The sequence below is a fragment of the Bufo gargarizans genome, chromosome 4, assembly GCF_014858855.1.
Source record: "Bufo gargarizans isolate SCDJY-AF-19 chromosome 4, ASM1485885v1, whole genome shotgun sequence".
In the NCBI taxonomy this organism is placed as follows: domain Eukaryota; kingdom Metazoa; phylum Chordata; class Amphibia; order Anura; family Bufonidae; genus Bufo; species Bufo gargarizans.
The window spans coordinates 16,377,957-16,403,299 of NC_058083.1; the positions used below are offsets into that span (position 1 = coordinate 16,377,957).

At 46.6% G+C, this 25,343-nt stretch overlaps 1 protein-coding gene across 1 annotated transcript in view; it reads left to right on the top strand.

Moving 5' to 3' along the window:
* Positions 1-3,031: 3,031 nt before the first annotated feature.
* The window catches only part of WDR35 (WD repeat domain 35), an 85,696-nt gene continuing 63,384 nt past the window's right edge, over positions 3,032-25,343 (top strand). The window contains exons 1-8 of the mRNA XM_044289620.1: positions 3,032-3,153; positions 9,907-10,024; positions 13,485-13,556; positions 17,401-17,493; positions 17,985-18,113; positions 23,019-23,152; positions 23,229-23,394; positions 24,551-24,696. Of these exons, the coding sequence (XP_044145555.1) occupies positions 3,130-3,153; positions 9,907-10,024; positions 13,485-13,556; positions 17,401-17,493; positions 17,985-18,113; positions 23,019-23,152; positions 23,229-23,394; positions 24,551-24,696 (882 nt within the window). The 5' untranslated portion in view covers positions 3,032-3,129. The remainder of the gene's footprint in view (positions 3,154-9,906; positions 10,025-13,484; positions 13,557-17,400; positions 17,494-17,984; positions 18,114-23,018; positions 23,153-23,228; positions 23,395-24,550; positions 24,697-25,343) is intronic.

Genomic DNA, 25,343 nt, shown 5'->3' on the forward strand with positions numbered 1-25,343 from the left:
GCTTAAATCACGGACGCCTTCGATTTTATTAAACACGATCGTATATAATTAAAGGGAATCTGTCACCTGCTTTTACCATTTTAAAGGGGTTATCCCACTAAGCGTTTTCATACTTACCTGCTGCCACCGCGCGTTCACTTCCTGGATTCTGGCTGGGGGCGGGCTTCATCTTGATTGAAGTCTTCTCCCGGCCGTGCCGTGCGCTGGACTGAATGCGCACGCCGCCGCGCATGCGCAATGGTGACTTATTCCTACAGAGCCGGCGTGCGCGTTCGCAGCTCTGTACTATTCTGGTTGGGAAGAAGTCACTGTCGCACATGCGCGGCAGCGTGCGCGTTCAGAACAGCGAGCGGACCGGCCGGGAGAAAAGGAGTCGTCTTCTGGGCAAGCGCGACCTTCCGGCTTTTGGAGAAGAACAATGGTCGTAACCAGGGGAGACCGAGTCACAACAATCAGGTAAGTGGGGATGAATTTTATCCTAATCGGTGGGGATTTGTTAATAAAGTATATTTACAAAAATGATCACTGTCAAATCATTAACAGATTTAACAGTGATCATTATGATGGGATAACCCCTTTAAGCTGGCACCATCGCTATGTTCACTAAAGTACCTTATTTCCAGCAGTCTTCTTTTTACTTTATTTTGTTTTGTCATTTTTATATAAAAGCGCTTTTTATGATATGCTAATGAGGCTCCAAGGTGCCCAGAGGGGCGTTTTTTTCCTTCTCCAGTGCCCAGTGACGCCCCCCTGCAGTGCCCAAGAACGCCTCCTGATCCTCAAATAACCTCCCACAGCCCCGGCAAACGGTTCCACCCCCTCCCCACGCCATAGTCTACCTTCTAGAAATGCCCCGTCCTTCTTCCTGTCGGCGGCCAGAAAACTCGCGCAGGCGCAGTACCGCCTGCGGCCTGCGCGATCATCAAGCTCCTGAGGGCAACAGCCTCAAAAGTCTCACTGGGCATGCGCTGAGCCCAGTGATGTAACCTGAGCGCGGTTGCCCTGAGCAGGTTGATGATCGCACAGGCGGTACTGCACAAATTTTCTGGCCGCCAACAGGAAGAAGGACGGGGCATTTCTAGAAGGTAGACTATGACGTTGGGAGGGGGCGGAACCGTTTGCCGGGGCTGTGGGAGGTTTTTGAGGATCAGGAGGCGTTCTTGGGCACTGCAGGGGGGCGTCACTGGGCACCGGAGAAGGAAAAAAACACCCCTCTGGGCACCTTGGACCCTCATTAGCATATCATAAAAAGCGCTTTTATATAAAAATGACAAAATGAAATAAAGTAAAAAGAAGACTGCAGGAAATAAGGCACTTTAGTGAACATAGCGATGGTGACAGCTTAAAATGGTAAAAGCAGGTGACAGATTCCCTTTAAAGCAAATTTCAAACATCGCAGGTCCACTAACAAAGGGACTGCGTCAGTTACCTTCCAGGACCTGTGGTGACATCATCAAAGGTCCTTTAGCTTTAGGAAGATAGACGGATCAATTAGCCATTGTCAATATTTATAATGGCTTGGTAAGAGGTTAGTTAATACAAGCTTAATATTATTTTATTGTTAAAGATATTAAAACTTAATTAAACAGATCTAACAGAATAAGGGGCGTTGAATGGGGCGGTATTAAGGCGTGGTTTGGGAGGGGTTTTAGGTGGAGTGGGTGTGGTTATGGGCGGGGAAAGGGGCGTGTCGACCTCTCACTTTTAGTTTGACGAAACCTATAGAGGCTCTACTACTCACGTGTCATGTTGATGAATCTGGCGCACAGACTAAGGCACTGCTCACATAGCGCACCAGTAATTCTTCACCTCCTCCATACAACTCATTACCATACCCTCTGGCACTGTAATGGGGCGCACTGAGACGAGGCTGAAGTTGGTTTCTTATTCACATCATTTGTATTTTATTTTATTTTTTTAAGAATTTTGAGGAAACCTTATCAACAGTAACAGAAAAAGTTGCAGTGACATCAGTTGAAAGCGACGTTAAAATACAAAAGATGGGCACAAAATGGGCATCAAAGTGGGCACAAAAAAAGTGTGATTAAAAAAAATTCTATTAATTCGGGCCAGTGATCTCGGACTACAGTTTGTGATGCCACACATCATATACAATGGAGGTCAGCCTGGCCCAAACAGGTTCTGGGCATGAAAACTGGCATCAAAGTGGGCAGACGGACACTTTTCACTGATTTGAATAAGTAACTTATGTTTTTAAGGGGTTAAAAAAAATTTGGCCACTGATCTTGCACTGCCAACATACAGGTTCTGGGCATGAAAACTGGCCTGCCCGTTTTGATGCCAGTTTTCATGCCCAGAACCTGTTCGAATTTGTGACCAAAATTCATTTAACCCCTTAAAAACATCAGTTCCTTATTCAAATCAGTGAAAAGTGTCCGTCTGCCCACTTTGATGCCAGTTTTCATGCCCAGAACCTGTTTGGGCCAAGCTGACCTCCATTGTATAGGATGTGTGGCATCCAAAACTGTAGTCCGAGATCACTGGCCCAAATTTATTTAATTTTTTAAATCACACTTTTTTTGTGCCCACTTTGATGCCCATTTTGTGCCTATCTTTTGTATTTAACATCGCTTTCAACTGATGTACGTTGAGCACCGCTCACCGCAACTTTTTCTGTTACTGTTGATAAGGTTTCCTCAAAATTATTTAAAAATAAATAAATAATGCAAATGATGTGAATAAGAAACTGACCGAATAAGAAACCAACTTCAGCCTGGTATAGCTGAGGCTGTTCTTATGGGCACCATGAGATTGCTCTGGCTCTATTCATTGGGACACCCTTTTTGTCCCGGACTACTTACAACTCTTTGCCCACGGTCACAGTTCTTAATGGTAGATATAGACCCTGAGGAGACAACCATGGAAAGACTATGGTCTTCATAAACATGGCGGCTCTATTCTGTTGTACCGGAGACACATTTAAACATACACTTTGGCCTCTAGCGTCTCGTCTGCTCTAGAAGGCTGAGAAGTAAGAAGCTGCTAGACCGTTTCAGAACAGGAAGTGACGTCAGCACCGATGGCCAGGGCTCTTGGTTGCCTAGAAACGGGAGAACTTGGCATCTTAGTTACCTGGTCTCCATTGTGATCCCGGGCACCGGCAATAACATGTTCATCTATCTGAGTAAGAAGGTGAGTGGCTCTCCCGCCTCCATGAGATGGGGATCGCAGCTGGAGGTAGAGGCTTCCATGCTGTTCTGTTTATACGGGTTATATGCTGTCTTGCTGGGACTTGTAGTCCTATATTAAGCCTTACAGTTTGACCCTGTAAACGCCGTGTTAGGACAGTGATGTTCTATCTGTACCCGGGAAAGCTGGGTGATGTGCAGTGTGGCTGCCATTGTAGGTGCTGGGCTGAGCTAAAGTTTTATGACGTCAGTGGGGCCCCAACAATGAGTGAGGAGGCCACAACGATTCATTGAATCCATGAGCGATGGGGACCTAGATTATATAATCCTGCCAGCCTGTTCTGTGGCAGTGCTGGGTTCCTACAGTCGCCCATAGAAAGTGAATAAAAGTCACATGACTGCTGACAGTGACGTCACAACTCATATTGTTTACGTATAGTCACATGACTGCTGAAGGTGACATCACAACTTATGTATGACTTACCTGTGGTCACATGACTGCTGAAGGTGACATCACAACTTATGTTTGACTTACCTGTGGTCACATGACTGCTGAAGGTGACATCACAACTTATGTTTGACTTACCTGTGGTCACATGACTGCTGAAGGTGACATCACAACTTATGTTTGACTTACCTGTGGTCACATGACTGCTGAAGGTGACATCACAACTTATGTTTGACTTACCTGTGGTCACATGACTGCTGAAGGTGACATCACAACTTATGTATGACTTACCTGTGGTCACATGACTGCTGAAGGTGACATCACAACTTATGTATGACTTACCTGTGGTCACATGACTGCTGAAGGTGACATCACAACTTATGTATGACTTACCTGTGGTCACATGACTGCTGAAGGTGACATCACAACTTATGTATGACTTACCTGTGGTCACATGACTGCTGAAGGTGACATCACAACTTATGTTTGACTTACCTGTGGTCACATGACTGCTGAAGGTGACATCACAACTTATGTATGACTTACCTGTGGTCACATGACTGCTGAAGGTGACATCACAACTTATGTATGACTTACCTGTGGTCACATGACTGCTGGCGGTGACATCATCTCTTTTATTGTTCACCAGTGGCTGACGGTGACGTCACGGCTCATATTATTGACATTGTGGGCGTCTGACCCTATTGAATGAATAAAGGTCAGCAGGAAACGTGCCTCGGGCTTTGTTCACATTTGGGTTTCAGTTGCGCAGAATTCAGCGCTATCGTTGTCATCAAAATGATGGAAACTCCAGTGGAACCCAGACAGACCCCATTAAAGTCCATGTTGGGGGTCATTGGGCTATCGACAGCTTTGCACTGATTTATTTATTTATTTTCATGGTTCATTAACCCTTTTATGACTGCCACCAACCATGTATGTGCTGTCTATGCTCCGTGCAGTTAGCAGGTATATAAACATTGGTAGCATGACTTTAATCCATTATGTTTTCACTGCCTGGCCCTGTCAATCAAAGTGCAGAGGACGCAGCAGTTGCAGAGAGAGCAGAGCCTCTGGGTGTAATGGGATCCTAGAAGCTCATTTGCATATAACAACATTTTTCTCAGCAATGCAGGCACATGTGAAAATGGGACCAACACAGATGCCTTCAGCTGTCAAAAGCACATGTAACAGGTCAACCAGTGTCATAGGTACAAAACTGCTGACAGATGCCCTCTAACCACTTAACTGTTCTGCTGGAGCTGAGCTCGGGCAGAAGTGGAAAGGGGGAGTCTGCTGTAGATGCTGATATCTCATGAATGGTAGCAGCTTGAGACATAGGCTGGCATTCCAAGCTTTCATACAAGACCAAACTGACAGCATTAGCCCAAGATAAACAGGAGATATCACTGTTAGAAATCGAGTTGGGAATAACTGCGGGTAAAACCTGCTTTTACTATCACTTTCAGTTGCATTCACTGCATCCTGATTTCTAACAGTGATATCTTCCTGTGCAGTGAAGATAATGCAGTCATTCTGCCAGCTTTCAAACAACACAAAGCCCATATCTCTAGCTGGTACCAAACCAGAGATATGAGCAGCTAAAGCAGCCGCCCTCTCCCTGTCAGTCAGGAGGAGGAAAGGGAGCAGCTGCAGAGCTGACAGGAGGAGAGAAAAATTGTAAAAATCCTATAGAAATGTGATATCATTAGGGATGAGCGAATCGACTTCGGATGTTTCACCCGAAAGTCGATTCGCATAAAACTTTGTTCTAATACTGTACGGAGCAGGAGCTTCGTACAGTATTGGAATGTATTGGCTCCGATGAGCCGAAGTTACTGCTTCGCAAAGTCTCGCGGGACTTCACTCAATAACTTCATAAATTAATTTGTACTGTAGTTAAAAAACATTTCCCGATCTCGGGTTCGGTTACAAGGTAGCACTTGGGACTGAACCCGAGTTCGGGAAATGTTTTTTTACAGTATAACTTTAGAAGCAATTTTTCACATTTTAAACTAAATTTCCAAAACCATTTTTTTGAGCACCAATTCAGTTATAAAGTGATTTTGAGGGGCTTTCATAATAGAAACCACCCATAAATGACCCCATTTTAGAAACTACACCCTTAAATTATTCAAAACTGATGTTACAAACTTTGTTAACCCTTGAGGTGTTTCACAAGAATTAAAGGAAAATGAAGGTGAAAATCCCAAATTAAATTTTTTGGGTAGTTTTTTTTATGTTAATCATTTTTTTTTCTTGCAACACAGCAAGGGTCAACAGCAAAGTAAACCTCAATATACCGTATATTACTCTGATTCTGCAGTTTACAGAAATACCCCATATGTCGTGGTAAACTGCTCTTCGGGCACGTGGCAGTGGTCAGAAGGAAAGGAGCGCCATATGGATTTTGGAGGCAGATTTTGCTAGAATGGTTTTTAGACACCATTTTGTATTTGAAGAGACCCTGATGTACCCCTACAGTTGAAACCCTCAAAAAGTGACCCTATTTTGGAAACTACACCTCGTAAAGAATATATAAGGGGGGGGGGGGAGGGGGGTACTGAGCACTTTGACCCCATACGTGTTTTATGGATATTGGAAACACTTGGCTGTAAGGGGTAACAGGAAAAAAAAAACACACCATAATTTGTTACCTATTTTCTCCTGAATACGGCAACACCCCATATGTGGTGGTAAACTGCTGTGAGGGCTCATGGCAGGACTCAGAACGGAAGGAGCACCATATGGCTTTTGCAGTGTAGATTTTGATGAATTGGTTTACGAGTGCCGTTGGTTTTTATTTTTGAGTGATTGTCTTATATGGGGGCTCATTTTTTGCGGGATTAGGTACCGTTTTCATTGGTACCATTTTAGGGTACATAAGGCTTTTTGATCGCTGGGTATTACACTTTTTGTAAGGAAAGGTGACAAAAAATGGCTGTTTTGGCATATTTTTGGATTTTATTTTTTACAGCATTCACCTGTGAGGTCATCTCATGTGATATTTTATAGAGCAGGTTGTTACGGACGCGGCGATACCCAATGTGTCTATTATTTTTATTTTTGTCAAGTTTTACACAGTGAAAGCCTTTTGGAACAGAATAAAATCTTGTTTTAGTGTTTCTATTTTCTGAGAGCCATATTGTTTTATTTTTTGGGCGATTGTCTTAGGTAAGGGATCATTTTTTTTAAATGACGGCTTGATTGGTACCATTTTAGGATACATACACCTTTTAACAAAGAAAGGGCTGGGCACTCTCTATAGTCTTTCTTTGTTATATTGATTTAGCTTATAGATTGTAGCAGTGCGGCCTAATTTTGATTTATTTCAAATTCTACTTTTGCATACACCTTTTTGATTGCTTGGTATTGCACTTTTTTGTGAGGCAAGGTGGACAGAAAATGGCTGTTTTGTTGCAGTTTTTTTTTTTTATTTATTTTTTTACGGCGTCTGGCCTCATGCACAAGACCGTTTTTTATTAAGGTCCGGAAAAACGGGGTCCGTAGGTCCGTGACCGTTTTTTCGTCCGTGGGTATTCCTTGTTTTTTGGAGGATCCACGGACATGAAAAATGAAAAAAAAATCTAAGTCAAGTTTGCCATTGAAATGATAGGAAAAAAAGGACACGGATCACGGACACGGATCACGGACACGGATGACAATCTTGTGTGCATCCGTGATTTTTCACGGACCCATTGACTTGAATGAGTCCGTGAACCGTTGGCCGTGAAAAAAATAGGACAGGTCATATTTTTTTCACGGCCAGGAAACACGGATCACGGATGCGGCTGCCAAACGGTGCATTTTCCGATTTTTCCACGGACCCATTGAAAGTCAATGGGTCCGTGAAAAAAAACGGAAGACGGCACAACGGCCACGGATGCACACAACGGTCGTGTGCATGAGGCCTCTATCTGATGGGTTGGATCATGTGATATTTTTATAGAGCCGATCGATATGGACGCGGCAATAACTAATACGTCTACTTTTTTTCCCTATTTTTTTTACAATTTTTATTAAAATTTATTTTGGGATTTTTTTATTTATTTTTTTTGTCCTACTCTGAGACTTCAACTTTTGGGGGTCTGACCCCTAGAAAAATACCACCAAGTCTGGAGACTATTCCCATACTTTGAGTGACCAAGTTTAAATATCTGGGAATATGGATTACAAGGGAGGTTACACAATACATTGAGCTCAGTCTGATGCCCCTACCAGATAAGATGAAACGTAAAGTAGAGGCCTGGAATAAATTACCGTTGTCTATGATAGGCAGAGCGAATTTAGTCAAAATGATACTAACTATCCTATATAACGCCCCGCTTTGGGTCCCCTGGCATTTCTGTAGAAGGATAGATGGGCTATTTAGAGATCTGGTATGGAAGAAAGGGGTGCCTGGGATAAAACTACAGCTTGCTAAGGATAGTGGGGGAGTAGTACTGCCACATCCCTGGACTTACTTCTTCGCTGCACGACTTCAACATATGCGAGATTGGAACCTGTCCACACTCCGGGACTCCAGGAGATCCATTATTGGGCGTCGCTCCCCTATTGGGTGCTGGAGGCACTCGCACTTGTGCTGCTAACACTACTACGGAGCGCTCACTAGCACACAGACTAGGACCTTACCTGAGTGAAAGCAAATAATTACTTTATTTATGATAAATGATAATAAAATAATCTTAATTCTAGAACGGCACTTCTCTTGTCTATCATGAGTAAGTGAGAGTAAAGCATCAATACATCACCAGATACTGTGGCGTCACCCGCTGCCCACAGATTGGGGGATTCCAACAATCAGCACGGGTAAGAATCTGGGAACTGCGCAAGGCACGTCTGCTGCGCCCCCAAAATTCCCAGTGGAAACCCCCCTAATTTTATAAGCTTTGGGCATGTCAGCGCGTGATCATATTTACTTGATCATGCGCAGAGAGAAAAAAGTGTTAGAAAAAGTCTTCTTATGAAGCCTTCATGCACAATACTTGTGACTATGGCTGAGAATCTTCTCGGTTTTCCTGACCCCCAGTACTCTCAGTACTCTCAGTACTTTTCCCCTTATACACACGGCTATACTAAGGTTTCATGACTACTGGAGTGTCAATCACCATTATTCCACGCATTCTTATACATTCCTATCACATTTGTATAACAGCATTTAAAGGGAACCTGTCACCAGGGTTTTGGGTATAGAGCTGAGGACATGGGTTGCTAGATGGCCGCTATCTATCGCATCCGCAATACCCAGTCCCCATAGCTCTGTGTGCTTTTATTGTGTCAAAAAAAACAATGTTCTATATATATAAATAAGAATTACTAACGTTTCCGGAGCCCAGCCACGCCCACTGTGAAGGAGCCCAGCACCGCCCCGCGTCCTCCGAATCTCCTCCTTGCTCCCCAACGTCGCAAAACTAGAGCGACGTAATCTGGCAATGTGCGAGCTAGCGCATGCGCAGTGTCGGCATAGTGTTCCTTCCCTGTGCTGACATCAGCCTCAGGGAACGAACTGCGCATGCGCTAGCTCACGCATTGCGAGATTACAGCGCTCTAGTTTTCTGACGTCGGGGAGCAAGGAGGAGATTCGGAGGATGCGGGGCGGTGCTGGGCTCAGAGTCAGAGAACGCTGGACTCCTCTCTGAAGCACGGAGGAGACAGGACTCATCTAAGGTTCATTTACATATCTATAAAATAGTTTTTTTTTACACAATAAAAGCACACACAGCTATGGGGACTGGGTATTGCGGATGTGCTAGCGGCCATCTAGTAACCCATGTCCTCAGCTCTATACCCCAAATCCAGGTGACAGGTTCCCTTTAAAGGGGTTGTCTCACTTTAGTAAATGGCATTTGTTATGTATAGAAAGTTAATTCAAGGCACTTACTAGTGTATTGTGATTGTCCGTATTGCTTCCTTTGCTGGCTGGATTCATTTTTCCATCATGTTATACACTGCTCGTTTCCATGGTTACGACCACCCTGCAATCCATAAGTGGTGGCCGTGCTTGCACACTATAGGCAAAGGCACCAGCCTATGCATGCTCCCACGGTCCGAGCCACCAGAGAGGCCGGTGCTTTTTCCTTTAGTGTGCAAGCACGACCACCGCTGATGGATTGTAGGTTTGTCGTAACCATTTTCCCCACATGCTCGGTGTCTACTGTCAGAAAGTCTACCGACAATTGGTCGTCATATTTTGTGGTCTGTAATTCAGGTTTTCTATGTATATGTGAAGACGGTCCCAGACCTGCTGGACGAGAGGTCTCGGTGTCTTCCATGGTAATGTGTTCACGTACCATTTCTGTCTCCCATTAGATTGCCATTCCCAACAACATCCGCTTGAAATGCATATCGTGGAACAAAGACCAAGGTTACATCGCCTGCGGGGGAGAATCGGGGCTGCTCAAGGTCCTGAAGCTGGAAATGCAAACCGGTAAATGAAGACGTTCTTCACTACATTTTGGCCGCGTTTCAGTTTGCTTAATCTCAGTTTCTAAAACAGCAGCTACCTGTCTGCCGGGCCTGCTTATATGAGCAGATGCCAGGACGTGGACACAAAGTGGGTCCTTCAGCTTTTCTTCAGAAGGCTGATGGTTGCCTTCAGGGAAGGAGGGAGACCCGTCACTGAGGCTTCCTTTTTGTAGGCCGCTCTAGAAAAGTCAATATTTTTAGACCTGGTGGTCATATCCGGGTTGGGTCTCTGGAGATAACCTAGTTCCTCAGGAGATGAAGGTGTTGACACGTTCTTCCTGATGGGATCACTCCATGTTTGCAGTGTGGGCTGACAGAGGTGCACAACCACTCTCATCATTCAAGCCTCATGCACTCATTTAGCACTATTCATGGACCATACATATAAAGGGGAATCAACAAGGGTGGCCATGTTGTCCTCTCTGTGGACACATCACTTGCCCTGACCAGATTAATATATAGTTTTGTACACTGTATAATTTGTACTTTATTCATTTAACCCTTGATTATTCTGGTCTTGACATCCCTCTCTGAATGTGTGTGTATAAAGAAGCTGTCAATCACAGATTTGAACCCCCCCCCCCCCCCCCCCCCGACTCCTAAACCCGGGATATACAGACCCTGCAAGGAATTAGAGCCGTGGACTGCTGCGAGTGTCAGGACCTACCAGGCACAGCGCTATATGTTGTGTAGTGGCCGTGCTTGGTACTGCACCTCTATGCAGCCCAGTCCCTCTCAAGTGAATGGGCGTGACCTGCAATACCAGGCAGGGGCGGACTGGGATCTTAAAGTGGCCCTGGAAAAAAACCTGAAAGTGGCCCCATGTTGTAGACGGGTCCACATTGACAGAAGCAGGAGGCAACAGAAGTAGGTGGGGTCAGTAATACCACAGCGCAGCACAATATACTGCCCCAGCAGAACCAGATACCACAGTACAGCACAATATACTGCCCCAGCAGAACCAGATACCACAGCGCAGCACAATATACTGCCCCAGCAGAACCAGATACCACAGCGCAGCACAATATACTGCCCCAGCAGAGCCAGATACCACAGTGCAGCACAATATACTGCTCCAGCAGAACCAGATACCATAGTGCAGCACAATATACTGTCCCAACAGAGCCAGATACCACAGTGCAGCACAATATACTGCCCCAGCAGAATCAAATACCACAGTGCAGCACAATATACTGCCCCAGCAGAATCAAATACCACAGTGCAGCACAATATACTGCCCCAGCAGAACCAAATACCACAGTGCAGCACAATATACTGCCCCGGCAGAACCAAATACCACAGTGCAGCACAATATACTGCCCCGGCAGAACCAAATACCACAGTGCAGCACAATATACTGCCCCGGCAGAGCCAGATACCACAGTGCAGCACAATATACTGCCCCATCAGAACCAAATACCACAGTGCAGCACAAAATACTATCCCACGAGAATTACATACCACAGTGCAGCACAATATACTGCCCCAGCAGAACCAAATACCACAGTGCAGCACAATATACTGCCCCAGCAGAACCAAATACCACAGTGCAGCACAATATACTGCCCCAGCAGAATCAAATACCACAGTGCAGCACAATATACTGCCCCGACAGAACCAAATACCACAGTGCAGCACAATATACTGCCCCGGCAGAACCAAATACCACAGTGCAGCACAATATACTGCCCTATCAACATACTAAGGATAGTGATACAGCTGAATTCAGGAGGACACCTGTGGCTGCTGCCAGGTGTATAATTACCTGATGCTCCTAGCATTAATTATTGCTGAGGGCATCAGAGTGTTATGTACCTGGACAGTAGCCATTAGGAGGGCTCAGGTGATGTCACGGTCCCTCAGGAAATCCTGATGTCAGGAAATCAAGGAGATTGGCTGAGAGTGGAAGAATCTAACAGCCCCCTTGATTTCTCTTTATTCAGTGTTGATAGGGTTCATGACCACTTCCCTTTTCTCAGCTGTTGCTCAGTGGTCATCACTTCTATCCTTTATAGTCTCACCCCACCCTTCTGACTATGCGGTTGATAGCTTCATTTGGGTTTGGCTGAGCTGGTGTGAGATCCTCTCTGGTGTTCATGTTCTTCCATATCTACAGAAGTTAAAGAGGACCTTTCATCAGAATTAAACTTCTAAAGTAACCATACAGGCATGTAGAGCGGCGCCCAGGGACCCCCCTGCACTTACTGTTATACCTGGGCGCCGCTCCGTTCTCCGGTAATTGCCTCCAGTATCTTTACAGTTAGGCACCACCCAGGGGAACCTGCCGGCGCCTCCTTCTCCCATGCTGCAGCGCTGGCCAATCACAGCGCTCAGCTCTCTCTCAGGCTATGAGCTGAGCGCTGTGATTGGCCAGCGCTGCAGCATGGGAGAAGGAGGCGCCGGCAGGTTCCCCTGGGTGGTGCCTAACTGTAAAGATACCGGAGGCAATTACCGGAGAACGGAGCGGCGCCCAGGTATAACAGTAGGTGCAGGGGGGTCCCTGGGCGCCGCTCTACATGCCTGTATGGTTAATTTAGAAGTTTAATTATGGTGAAAGGTCCTCTTTAAGTGTCGCGTTTGTTTGTATTTGTTATTTTCCCTGTTGTTGTATCTGGGCCTGAGAAAGAGACTTCAATTTGTCCTGGGGAGGAATGGGTTGTCTCTGGTCCTAACCTCATTCCAGGGCCTTATAGGGAAATCAGGGCCTAGGTATCCTGCTTATGAATATTCCTACCTTCGAGGTCTATTTATAATGATAGGTAGTCAGGGCCCAGGTTAGGGTTGTCTAGGAGGTGACCTGTTTCTTCCCTAGTTTCCAGGCCCAGTTACTGTTCCCCTTCCCTGTGTTCAGTGTGGAGCCCCCCCCCCACTGATTGTGACAGGTGACCATCTGGACATCAGCCCATCAGTAAATTTCCCTGTAGGGTCTATGACCAGTCCGACCCTGATACCAGGCAAAGCCAATACTAAATGTCCAATGGTAAACAACAAAGGCTACAGGAGCTGTGGCTCCTTCAATCAGCTGATCGGCGGGTGTGCATCGGACCCCCACCAGTATGATGTTGATGGCCTCGAAAACCCTTTAAACTTCTGAGCTCAGGGCTGTGCACAGTATGCCGTATTCTGGGAATAGATGACGCTTTATTATTAGCGGTGGGCAGCGGTAATATGAGCAATGGAAAGCCTCTGTGTCATATAGCCCAGGGCGAGGAGAAAAGTGAGGCTCGTCCTTGGGTAACTTTGGGTCATTTAAAAAAATAAATAAATAAGGAATTCCTCAGTAACTCCATTATTGTTTCTTATGTATTTAATCTTTTTTTCTGCTGTTTCTAGTTGATCTACCCTTTAAAAATAATAATAATCCTCAGATTGAGAATTTTTATCAATTTTTTTTTGCCTGAGCGTATGATTTTTCTTTCCAGATGATGCCAAGCTGAAAGGTCTCGCTGCCCCCAGTAATCTCTCCATGAATCAGACCCTTGAGGGACACAGTGGTAAGTCATGGGACTTGGATAGATTATATGATATGGTCCAAAAGGGGTTTTCTGGGACTAGGATATTGATGACGGATTAATCAGATTGTACCTAAGTGGCTTCGATAGTTAAGCACCGTAAATCACCTCTTAGAGGGGTTTTCTGGTTATAATTGTAAGCAAGTGCCTGCAGCCTACCTACTGAGACAGAAGATTCATACTTACCTGCTCCGTACCGCTCCAGTCCTCCGCGCTGCCTCCACCTTCCGGGCCCCGCACTAATTACATGCTGTGGTGCAAGGGCATGGTCACACGCACCGCTCTAGCCAAGGACTGCATAAGAGGTGAAATGCCAAAACGAATTCCCATATGAATGTCACAGATCCATATATCATAGCATAACAAACCAAAAGGAATATATGGATACCCACTGAACAGTATGAAATAATATCCCAACGCCAAGTGTGAGGAAACCATACACAATGTTATTGTAATCACAAAATAAATACTCACAAAGTTAAAAAACAATAAAAAAAAAAGCACTAGGGCTGGTGGCGCATGATTAGCAGGTCAAGGAATAAAGTGAAAGTGGCTTCCCTTCCCTTGAGAAAGCAGCACGCGAAACGCTCGTCGGGGAGTGGACTGGTGGTGCTTGGCTGGTCAGTATACATTGTAATATTGTCCTTATTCATTTTTCTTTTTTGCATATGTCACCGATTGCGGTGATTTACATTAGCTTCATATAGCTATTGTTTTTTTCATATCGCTTGGTCACATGTCTTTTGTGTGCCACATTGTGACGTCAGTGGTACACATTGTATATTTTCTTATTAACTTGTGCTGCTGATCGCACTTTGCACTTTATTCCATGCACCACCAGCCCCAGTGCTTTTTTTAAATAGTTTTTTAACTTTGTGTTTTGTCAATTGTGAGTATTTATGTGATTACAATAAAATTGTGTATGGTTTCCTCACACTTGGCGTTGGGATAGTATTTCATACTGTTCAGTGGGTATCCATATATTCCTTTTGGTTGGATAAGCAGTGATGTGACCTCAAGCATCAAGTCACCACTGAGGCCAGTCATCTGCTGGGACGGTGCATGTGACCATGCCCGCGCACCACCGGATGTAAACAGTGCGGGGCCCGGAAGATGGAGGCAGCGTGGAGCAGGTAAGTATGAATCCTCTGGTTCAGCAGGTAGGTTGCGGGCACTTGCTTTAAAATCATTATAACTGGAAAACCCCTTTAAGTTTGATAGTGTGGGGGCTATGGTGTAACCTGTTACAGACACAGTACTCTGCTCCAAGATTTCTTCAGGCACTGTCTAGAAGATGCCGAGATATTACTATCAGTGATGGCCATCTTGAACTCATGCGGGCTGCCATCTTGACTCACAAGTCCGACGATGCAAAGGTGAGCCCTTATCTGTGCCTGCGCCGCGAGCCGGTCTGAAATCAAATGCGGTCACCGGGAGCAGGCAGTTCCGAGAACAGCCACCGGGGGCCTTCATCGGGCTGTACTGCCTGCTCCCGGTGACCGCATTTGTTTAAGACCGGCTCGCGGCGCAGGCACAGGTAAGGGCTTACCTTTGCATCGTCGGACTTGTGAGTCAAGATGGCAGCCCGCATGTGTTCGTTGGCAAACACTGAGAATTGGCCATCACTGATTACTATGTAGTTCCTTCTATGTTGTACTGATGTCTTCGTATCGCGCACACACGTAAATATCCATCCAATAATATATTGTTTGGTTGGACCGCTCCGCTATCTGACTGTCGTCACATGTTGAGAATTTAGTTGCTTTAGAGCAGGCATGCTCAACCTGCGGCCCTCCAGCTCTTGCAAAACTACAACTCCCAGCATGCCCAAACAGCTTACAGCTATCAGCCTACAGCAGGGCATTGTGGGAGTTGTAGTTTTACAATAGCTGGAGGGCCGCAGGTTTAGCATGCCTGCTTTAGAGAATGTTAATCCGCCAGGTACCTCTTTAGCCGTTTATACCTGCATACTTTTTTTTATGTTTTCTGTGATTTATGTATTCCCGAGTTTTGTACCACTTTGTTGTGTTTGTATTGTATTGTAAGTTGTATTTTGTTTGAATTTTTTACCTCTGTTTTGTTAGATCACTTTTAATAAAACTGGCTTAGGCTCCTTTCACATCTGCGTTTTCCTTTCCAGTTTTAAAATCGGTCATCGGATTTTGTCCCCATTCATTGTCAATGGGGACAAAACTGAACAGACCGGAACGGAGTCACCAGAATGCATTCTTTTCCGGTTTGTTGCATTCCCATACCGCAAGCAGCGTTTTTGTGTGCGGCATGGGAAACACAAAAAACAAAACGTATCCGGCACCCATGGACTTACATGGTTTAAGTGCCGGATCCGTCATGTTCATTTTCGATATAATACAACCGGATTCGTTCAGAACAAATGCAGCTGGTTGTATTATTCAAACGGATGCATTTTGCTGTGGTTTTGAGATCCCATGCCGAATCTCAAAACCGGACAGCAAAAAAAACGCAGATGTGAAAGTAGCCTTAAAAAATATATTGATGACCTGTCCGTAGTATAGGTCATTAATATCAGTTTAGTTGGTGGGGTTTAAATCCCAGCACTCCACCGATCAGTCGTTACCTGCAGCCATGGTTCCAGGAAGTAAACTGTGCAGCGCCTGCGCTGTGTTGTGGGCGTCCTCCAGTACGGTTACTCAGCTGCTCTTCACTGGAAGGGTAAGCCGAAACTCTCGTTGGGGTTGCGAGTCGCGACCACCATTGACCGCAATTGCAAATGGATGAGTTTTAATATTGGCATTAGTCTTTTGTACTCTGGTCTGGACACAGTTATCACGTTGTTTACAGGGTACTAGCCCAGTGGATGTAGTCCAGGCTCCAGACCATGCATTATAATATATACACCTTTCCATACTCGCCCCCATTTGTAAATGATGTGATCTCTGGAGGATGTTTTTTCTGCCACCTGTCCTTGCATCATGTGATCTTTTTAATAAAAACGTTTATGTTATTTGTATACACAATAAAGCTTTATTCTGTTTTACGGGTACTGTTTTGGGCTCGTTTCTTCTTTGTAGGCTGTTTTTGCAGTTTTTGAGCTGGTACCTTGGTTACTATAATAGATGCGGGTAGTGCCCAACACAGTGTACTGTACACCCGAGATTTAGGTGTTATTAGTGCTTGGCTTGTTCGGCCTTTTTTGTTTCTTCACTGGAGTAGGCCCAAGAGCGGCCATTACACAGTGCGTGCAGCTGCGGCGTTCCTGCTCCACGTCCTGAGTGCTTCCTAGAACCACGACTGCAGCTTACAGCTGATCGGTGCGGGTGCTGGGTGCCGGACCGTCACTCAGCTGATATTGATACCCGATAGATCAGGCATGCTAAACCTGCGGTCCTCCAGCTGTTGTAAAACTACAACTCCCACAATGCCCTGCTGTAGGCTGATAGCTGTAGGCTGTTCGGGCATGCTGGGAGTTGTAGTTTTGCAACAGCTGGAGGGCCGCAGGTTGAGCATGCCTGCGATAGATCATCGTTTTCCGGAAAACCTATTTCAAAGAACCGTCCATGTTGGAGAGCCACGGTCATCCGTATAGTCTTAACCAAGCCTTTCAGGTTGCCCATTGACATATATAGATGTCTATTTACTCCTGTGGCTGCCTTCAGTCTTTATGAGCTCATTATGCATATTAAAGGGCTACTACATGTAAAGATAATATAAACCGATCTGCTAACATTCCTCCACGTGTGTACGTCTGGAGATATATGTAATATAGCGGTGATCGTGCGTCTGACAGCGTCTTGATGCAAGAAGAGAATTGATGCAAAGTCTTATAAATGCCAAATTTCACCCCCAGGATCTGTGCAAGTGGTGACCTGGAATGAACATTTTCAAAAACTGACCACAAGTGATCAGAATGGGCTTATCATTGTCTGGATGCTGTACAAAGGTAATCCTACCCCCCCCCCCCCCCAACCTACTCAGTACATTATGCTTCATTTACTGTATAGCCGATCATATGTAGACCACAGGAATGGGCCGAAAATGGTTCGGTTAGTGGCCACTATGAACTTTTCCTATGCAGCTGTAAGAACCAGTGTTTAGGGGACCATCTACTAAGCCTAGAATCCAGCTAAAAAGAACTTTACTGGCGTGACACTACCCAAATGTCATTTTCAGCTGGATGCTAGGCTCAGTGTTCAGCGTTTGAATGCTAGATCTTTAAATTGCTCACTAATTTATCCCGTCACGGTCGGGTACGCACAGCCCATAGGGCTTTCTGTAGTTTGCATCACCAGTTCTGGTGCATCACAGTTGCCAGCCTGTCTTTCATCCATATCTTACAGGAGAGACATGGCATTGATTGAACTGTCCATCTTCCTGGGCTCAGGGGATCCATGACCTTGCCTAATTTTCGGTGTGTCACCTATCTTTTTTCAGGCTCATGGTACGAAGAGATGATCAACAACAGAAACAAATCTGTAGTACGCAGCATGAGCTGGAACGCGGACGGTCAGAAGATCTGTATTGTGTATGAGGACGGGGCTGTCATCGTTGGGTCAGTGGATGGTAAGGACCTCTTTCTAACGTCGTACTCTTGTCTTGCTGTGGACACTTTTTCTTGGATGCGACATGGCTCCACCTATGAGTAACATTCAGCTAACTGAAATCTTATATCCTTCCTGCTTGGTCATACATGACATCTGCCTTCAGGATCTACCGTATTTTTCGCCGTATAAGACGCACCGGCCTATAAGACGCACCTAGGTTTTTGAGGAGGAAAATAAGAAAAAAAATATTTTGAACCAAAAGGTGTGCTTTTGGTGGGTTTTGAACTAATTGTGGTCTGTGGATGGCACTGTTATGAGGGATCTGTGGGTGACGCACTGTTATGGGGGATCTGTGGGTGACGCACTGTTATGGGGGATCTGTGGGTGACGCACTGTTATGGGGGATCTGTGGGTGACGCACTGTTATGGGGGATCTGTGGGTGACGCACTGTTATGTGGGATCTGTGGGTGACGCACTGTTATGGGGGATCTGTGGGTGACGCACTGTTATGGGGGATCTGTGGGTGACTGTTATGGGGGATCTGTGGGTGACTGTTATGGGGGATCTGTGGGTGACTGTTATGGGGGATCTGTGGGTGACACTTATGGGGGATCTGTGGGTGACACTTATGGGGGATCTGTGGGTGACACTTATGGGGGATCTGTGGGTGGCTCTTATTGGGGTCTCTGTGTATGACAGTTATGGGGGGGATCTGTGGATGACACATATATAGCATCTTATGCTATGTGTCATCCACAGATCCCCTCCATAAGTGTCCCTGTAGTGAATGACCCTCAATACAGGGCTGGGGGCCGGCATCTGGCTTTATAATGACAGCGGGGCCCGTGCAGTGACTGTATTCTACTACACGGGCCCCGCTCATTGTATAATCGTATGTCTAATAGTAAATAGTTATGTGCATAATCGCATAATGAGCGGAGTACTTACAACTACAAGCGCTCGCCGAGAGGAGGGAGGAGGCAGGAGGCAGGCCGGGAGGACAGGCGCTGGCAGCGTGAGTCATAATTCATGCGCCCACGCCGCCTGCTTCATTCATAAAGTGGGCAGCGCAGGCGCGTGACGTATGACTCACACACTGCCAGCGCCCGTCCTCCCAGCCTGCCTCCTCCCTCCTCTCGGCGAGCGTTTGTAGTTGTAAGTACTCCGCTCATTATGCGATTATGTACATAACTATTTACTATTAGACATACGATTATACAGTGAGCGGGGCCCGTGCAGTGGCGTCTCTAGCTTTAAAATTTTGGGGGGGCACACTGGGGGCCAGGACAAAAGTAGGGGGGGCAGCTATAACAACGATACATTTACATAAGTACGCTTAGAAATGCTGCGATACTTTACCCAATACCTAAAACCACAACAGGGAAGAAAAGTCCAGCTGTCTGTGGATGACACTTTTATATAGTGGGGGATCTGTGGATGACACTGCTATGGGGGGATCTGTGGATGCCACATACCGTATATAGCATCTTATGCTATATGTGTCATCCACAGATCCACCCCATGACAGTGTCATCCCCATTTCCCCCTCCATAACAGTGTCATCCACAGATCTCCCTCCTTATAACAGTGTCATCCACAGATCTCCCTCCCCGCCACTCACAGGAGTGTACATATATAACAAACATATTTCACATGAACACTTAGTTACTTGGCTTGGCCCTTGGGGATCTCGGACGGCACTTCAACACTTGGCCGGGGGCTCGGCGGAGCTGATGTTGTGTTTTATCCTAATGAGAAAGATTTCATAATAAGGATTTGGAGAAGGGGCAGAGGGATAGCAGAGCAGGGAGAGGCTGGTGCTGCTACTAGGGGGTCATACCATGGGGGAGTAATAAAGCCCACCATAATGCCCCCCAGTAGAAATAATTCTCCTTATAATGTGACAATACCCCCTTTTGCCCCCAGTTGAGCTAATGTCCCCCATAATGTGCCAGTATAAAATACCCCTATATAGTGCCCCTAGTGAATGCCTCCATAGTGCTCCTCTCCCCCTTCCTGCTAGTGCCCCCCCATAATGTACCAGTATAAAATGCCCCATATATCGTGCCCCAGTAGATGCCCTCAGTGTCCCCCATAATTTGCAAGTATAAAATACCCCTTCTTAGTGCCCCCGTAGATGACTCCATAGTACTCCTCTCCCCCCTTCCCCATAGTACCCACCATAATGTGTCCCAGTTTAAAATGCTACTGTACAGAGCCCCCCATATAAAACACCCCTTCTTTGTGGCCTCAGTAGATGCCCCTATAGTGCCCACCAATAATGTGCCAGTAATAAGTGCCCTCAATAACGTGCCACTGCCAGTAACAAGAGCCCCCATCACGTGCCAGTAACAAGAGCCCATCACGTGCCAGTAATAAGCCCACCATCACGCGCCAGTAATAAGCCCCCCCATCATGTGCCAGTATTAAGCCCCCCATCATCATGTGCCAGTATTAAGCCCCCCCATCATCATGTGCCAGTATTAAGCCCCCATCATCATGTGCCAGTATTAAGCCCCCCATCATCATGTGCCAGTATTAAGCCCCCCATCATCATGTGCCAGTATTAAGCCCACCATCATCATGTGCCAGTATTAAGCCCCCCCATCATCATGTGCCAGTATTAAGCCCCCCCATCATCATGTGCCAGTATTAAGCCCCCATCATCATCATCATCATCATCATCATGTGCCAGTATTAAGTCCCCCCCCCATTATCATCATGTGCCAGCCAGTATTAAGTCCCCCCCATTATCATCATGTGCCAGCCAGTATTAAGTCCCCCCCCATTATCATCATGTGCCAGCCAGTATTAAGTCCCCCCCATCATCATCATGTGCCAGTATTAAGTCCCCCCCGTCATCATCATGTGCCAGCTAGTATTAAGTCCCCCCCCATCATCATCATGTGCCAGCCAGTATTAAGTCCCCCCCCATTATCATCATGTGCCAGCCAGTATTAAGTCCCCCCCCATTATCATCATGTGCCAGCCAGTATTAAGTCCCCCCCATTATCATCATGTGCCAGCCAGTATTAAGTCCCCCCCCATTATCATCATGTGCCAGCCAGTATTAAGTCCCCCCCCATTATCATCATGTGCCAGCCAGTATTAAGTCCCCCCCCATTATCATCATGTGCCAGCCAGTATTAAGTCCCCCCCCATTATCATCATGTGCCAGCCAGTATTAAGCCCCCCCATCATCATCATGTGCCAGCCAGTATTAAGTCCCCCCCATTATCATCATGTGCCAGCCAGTATTAAGTCCCCCCCATTATCATCATCATGTGCCAGCCAGTATTAAGTCCCCCCCCATTATCATCATGTGCCAGCCAGTATTAAGTTCCCCCCCATTATCATCATGTGCCAGCCAGTATTAAGTCCCCCCCCCCCATTATCATCATGTGCCAGCCAGTATTAAGTCCCCCCCATTATCATCATGTGCCAGCCAGTATTAAGTCCCCCCCCATTATCATCATGTGCCAGCCAGTATTAAGTACCCCCCCCCCATTATCATCATGTGCCAGCCAGTATTAAGTCCTCCCCATCATCATCATCATCATGTGCCAGTATTGTAATAAAATAAAAAAAACACTTATACTTACCTCAGTGTCAGCGATGCGATGCAGGCCTCTTCTGGCCTGTGTCCCGCGCTGTAAGGCTCAGGCGGCGTGATGACGTCATTGCGCCGCCTGCGCCGGCCTCTGATAGGCTGCCGGCCTAGTGCGCCGGCAGCCTATCAGAGGAAGGAGAGGGGACACACCTCTCTCTCCCCTGCACCGCCGCAGCACAGGCAGATTACAAGGGAGATGAGCGCAATGGAAGCGCTCATCTCCCTGTGCTTGACTGCGGCGGCGGCTCACTTGGCGGCGGGAACGGGGGCATTTTAGTTGGGGGGGCACATGGGGGGGCACAGCATGATGTAGGGGGGGCCGTGGCCCCCTCTGGCCCCCCCCTGGCGACGCCACTGGGCCCGTGTAGTAGAATAGTCACTGCACGGGCCCCGCTGTCATTATAAAAGCAGACGCCGGCCCCCAGCCCCTCCTCCCTCACAGCTGATACACCCGCCGCGCGGCATCGCGGCGGGTGTATCATTGAAAATCGCTAAATAATTTGCGCAAAAAAATTGCGCAAAAATTCGCACGAAAATTCGCAAATCGCTAAATAAGCTGCATTCGCCGTATAAGACGCACTGCTATTTTCCCCCCACTTTTGGGGGGAAAAAAGTGCGTCTTATACGGCGAAAAATACGGTATCTGATATTCCTAATAGAACCATGTGGATCCGTCCGCTTCTATACCAAGTTTCAGAGAGGTCCCCAAAGCAAGATCCTCCATGTTCTCTGCTTTCCCCCCATGCACCACCTATAACAGGGTCTGATGGGAATGATTGCATCCTATGCACAGAGCTACAGAATAGGGTGGCGCTATTTAAGCAATAGGTTAAACATCGATCAGCCATATCATTAAATGTTGGGACATCGGCACCTGTCAAGGCATGAGGTATATTGGGGAGCAAGTGATCACTCAGTTCTTGAAGTTGGGACGGATCGCTCGTATACAAGTGTATGGGAACGATCCGTCCATTGAAATGAATAGGACGGTTAGGTGTAATTACACCTGCTCACCACTGCAGAGGCGACGGCGAGAAGGTAAACAGTGAAGAGGAGGCAGCGCTGGCACGGCGCACGCCTCCTCTTCAAACAGCTGATCGGCGGGTGTGCCGGGTGTCGGACCCCGCCGATCTGATATTGATGACCTTTCCTGAGGATAAGTCGTCAATATTAAAAGCCTGGAGAACCCCTTTAAGAAATGTTGTCACAGCCAGCTTCTGAATCTTATTACAGGCTATGGTTCGGGGAATGCTAGGCGTATTTATGACATAAGCTTTATTCTAACAATTTCACTTATCGTTGGTATTTTCTAGGCAATCGTATTTGGGGCAAGGAACTGAAAGGCATCCAGCTGTGCCATGTCGCTTGGTCGCCGGATAGCAAAATTCTTCTTTTTGGGATGGCAAATGGAGAAATCCATCTCTATGACAATCAGGGCAACTTCATTGTAAGTTCGGCTGCGTTAGAAAACGTTCTCTTTCATCACTTGCCCAGGCTCACTGTCATGAGTTGTCTTTCTGTAGGTGAAAATGGTGCTGAGCTGTTTGGTCAATGGGACTGGTCCTCTGAGTATTGCTGGCATGCATTGGTACCCGGGCAGTAAAGGTTACGTGGAGCCGGATTGCCCCTGTCTGGCTATATGTTTCGATAATGGGCGGTGCCAGATAATGAGACATGAGAATGATGAAAGTAAGTCTTATTTTCTGTATGATTTATGAAATATCTGAGAGCCAGCCCTCTAGAATTAAAAGGGTTCTCCGAGTTAAATAAAAACTCAGGCAGGCCCCTGTGTATGTGCTAAAATAACACAAGGAGCGATACTTGCCCCTTTTCTTCCCTGCCCTCCTGTCCTCCCCGCTGCTGTTTGTTTTCCTGGCTGCAGCGGTGATTTTTCATGGCTGCGCGGTGACCTGCGTGCTTGGAACATCACCGCTATAGCCAGTAAAACAATGTCAGTGGCCGGGAGGACTGGAATGCAGCACTTGAAGCCACAGGGGAGAAAAGGAGTCAGTATGGCTTCTTTTGTTATTTTAGGACATGTACGGGGGCTGCCGAGTTCTCATTTAACTCAGACAACCTCTTTAACTCTATAGTAAGGGAACCAGCGCTGTAGAATCTCAGTACATCCTACAATCTTGGCTTCCCGATCGGATACAGGAACCTGGAAGAAAGAGAAGGATGTTTTCTCCCCTAGTGGATAGATGAGTAGCCCGCAGCACGGACCACCTATGAGTATGCTACATAAAGTATTTAGAAAAATGAGGGTCTGAACGGAGTGCCCACCAGAATGCTTTCCGTTCTAGTTTGTTGCGTTCCCATGCGGGACACAAAATCGCTGCAAGCAGCATTGTTGTGTGCGGCATGGGAAACTGAAGAAGCCGGATCCAGCACCAAAAACCATGTAAGTCTACGGTGCCGGATCCGTTTTTTTTTTTGTGTCCAAAAAAAACTGATCCGGCACGTTGACTTACATGGTTTTTGATGCCAGATCAATTTTTTCATTTTCGACATAATACACCCGGATCCGTTGTGAATGGATGCAGCCAGTTGTATTATTATGACGGAAGCGTTTTGCTATGCTTTTGAGCAGTGTTTCCCAACCAGTGTGCCTCCAGCTGTTACAAAACTACAACTCCCAGCATGCCCGCACAGCCAAAGGCTGTCTGGGCATGCTGGGAGTTGTAGTTTTGCAACAGCTGGAGGCACGCTGGTTGGGAAACACTGCTTTTGAGTTCCCGTGTCGGATCTCAAAACCGGACAGCAAAAAAAAAAAAAAAACGCAGATGTGAAAGTAGCCTTAATTGGAGGTATGACACAATACATAGCATACACTTTGGTTTTACAGACCCGGTTCTGGTGGACACTGGTATGAATGTGGTGAGCATCCAGTGGAATCACTGCGGCAGTGTGCTGGCTGTGGCTGGATCCCAGAGAACAACCAATCAAGATAAAGACATCAATATTGTCCAGTTCTACACTCCGTTTGGAGAGGTATGTGTTCACATTTATATCAAAGCCTATAGATCAGGATTATAGGGGTTGTCAAGGTTCTAGATATTGATGATCAATTCTCATGATACGTCATCAGTATTTGATTGCCCACCCCCCAGCACACCCAACTATGAGTCCTGTAGCTTAGCTACTGTTCACTTAAAGGGGATTTCCCGTCTCAGACAATGGGGGTATTTCGCTAGGATATGCCCCCCATTGTCCGATAGGTGCGGGTCCCACCTATGGGACCCGCACCTACACCTAGAACGAAGTCCAGAAAATTGTTGAGGGTGCATTGCGCATGCGCAGCCGCACTCCATTCATTTCTATGGGGCCGCAGAAAATAGCCGAGCCCTGGCTCAGCAATTGAATGGGGCTGAGCTGCGATACCAAGCACAGCCGGTATCAAATGGACGGCGCTCTGCTGAATGAGCTGACAGATGGCTGCGGCGCTACTGCCAACGCCTGTGCCTTCTCAGACAGCTGATCGGCAGGGGTCCCAGGTGTCGGACCCTCAACGATCAGATACTCATGATCTATCCAGAGGATAGGTCATCATTTAAAAAGTCTCAGAAAACCCCTTAAAATGGTAACCTCACTTGGCCACTACATAGCTGACAGAGCTGTCTACTTCCAGCAGCTGATCG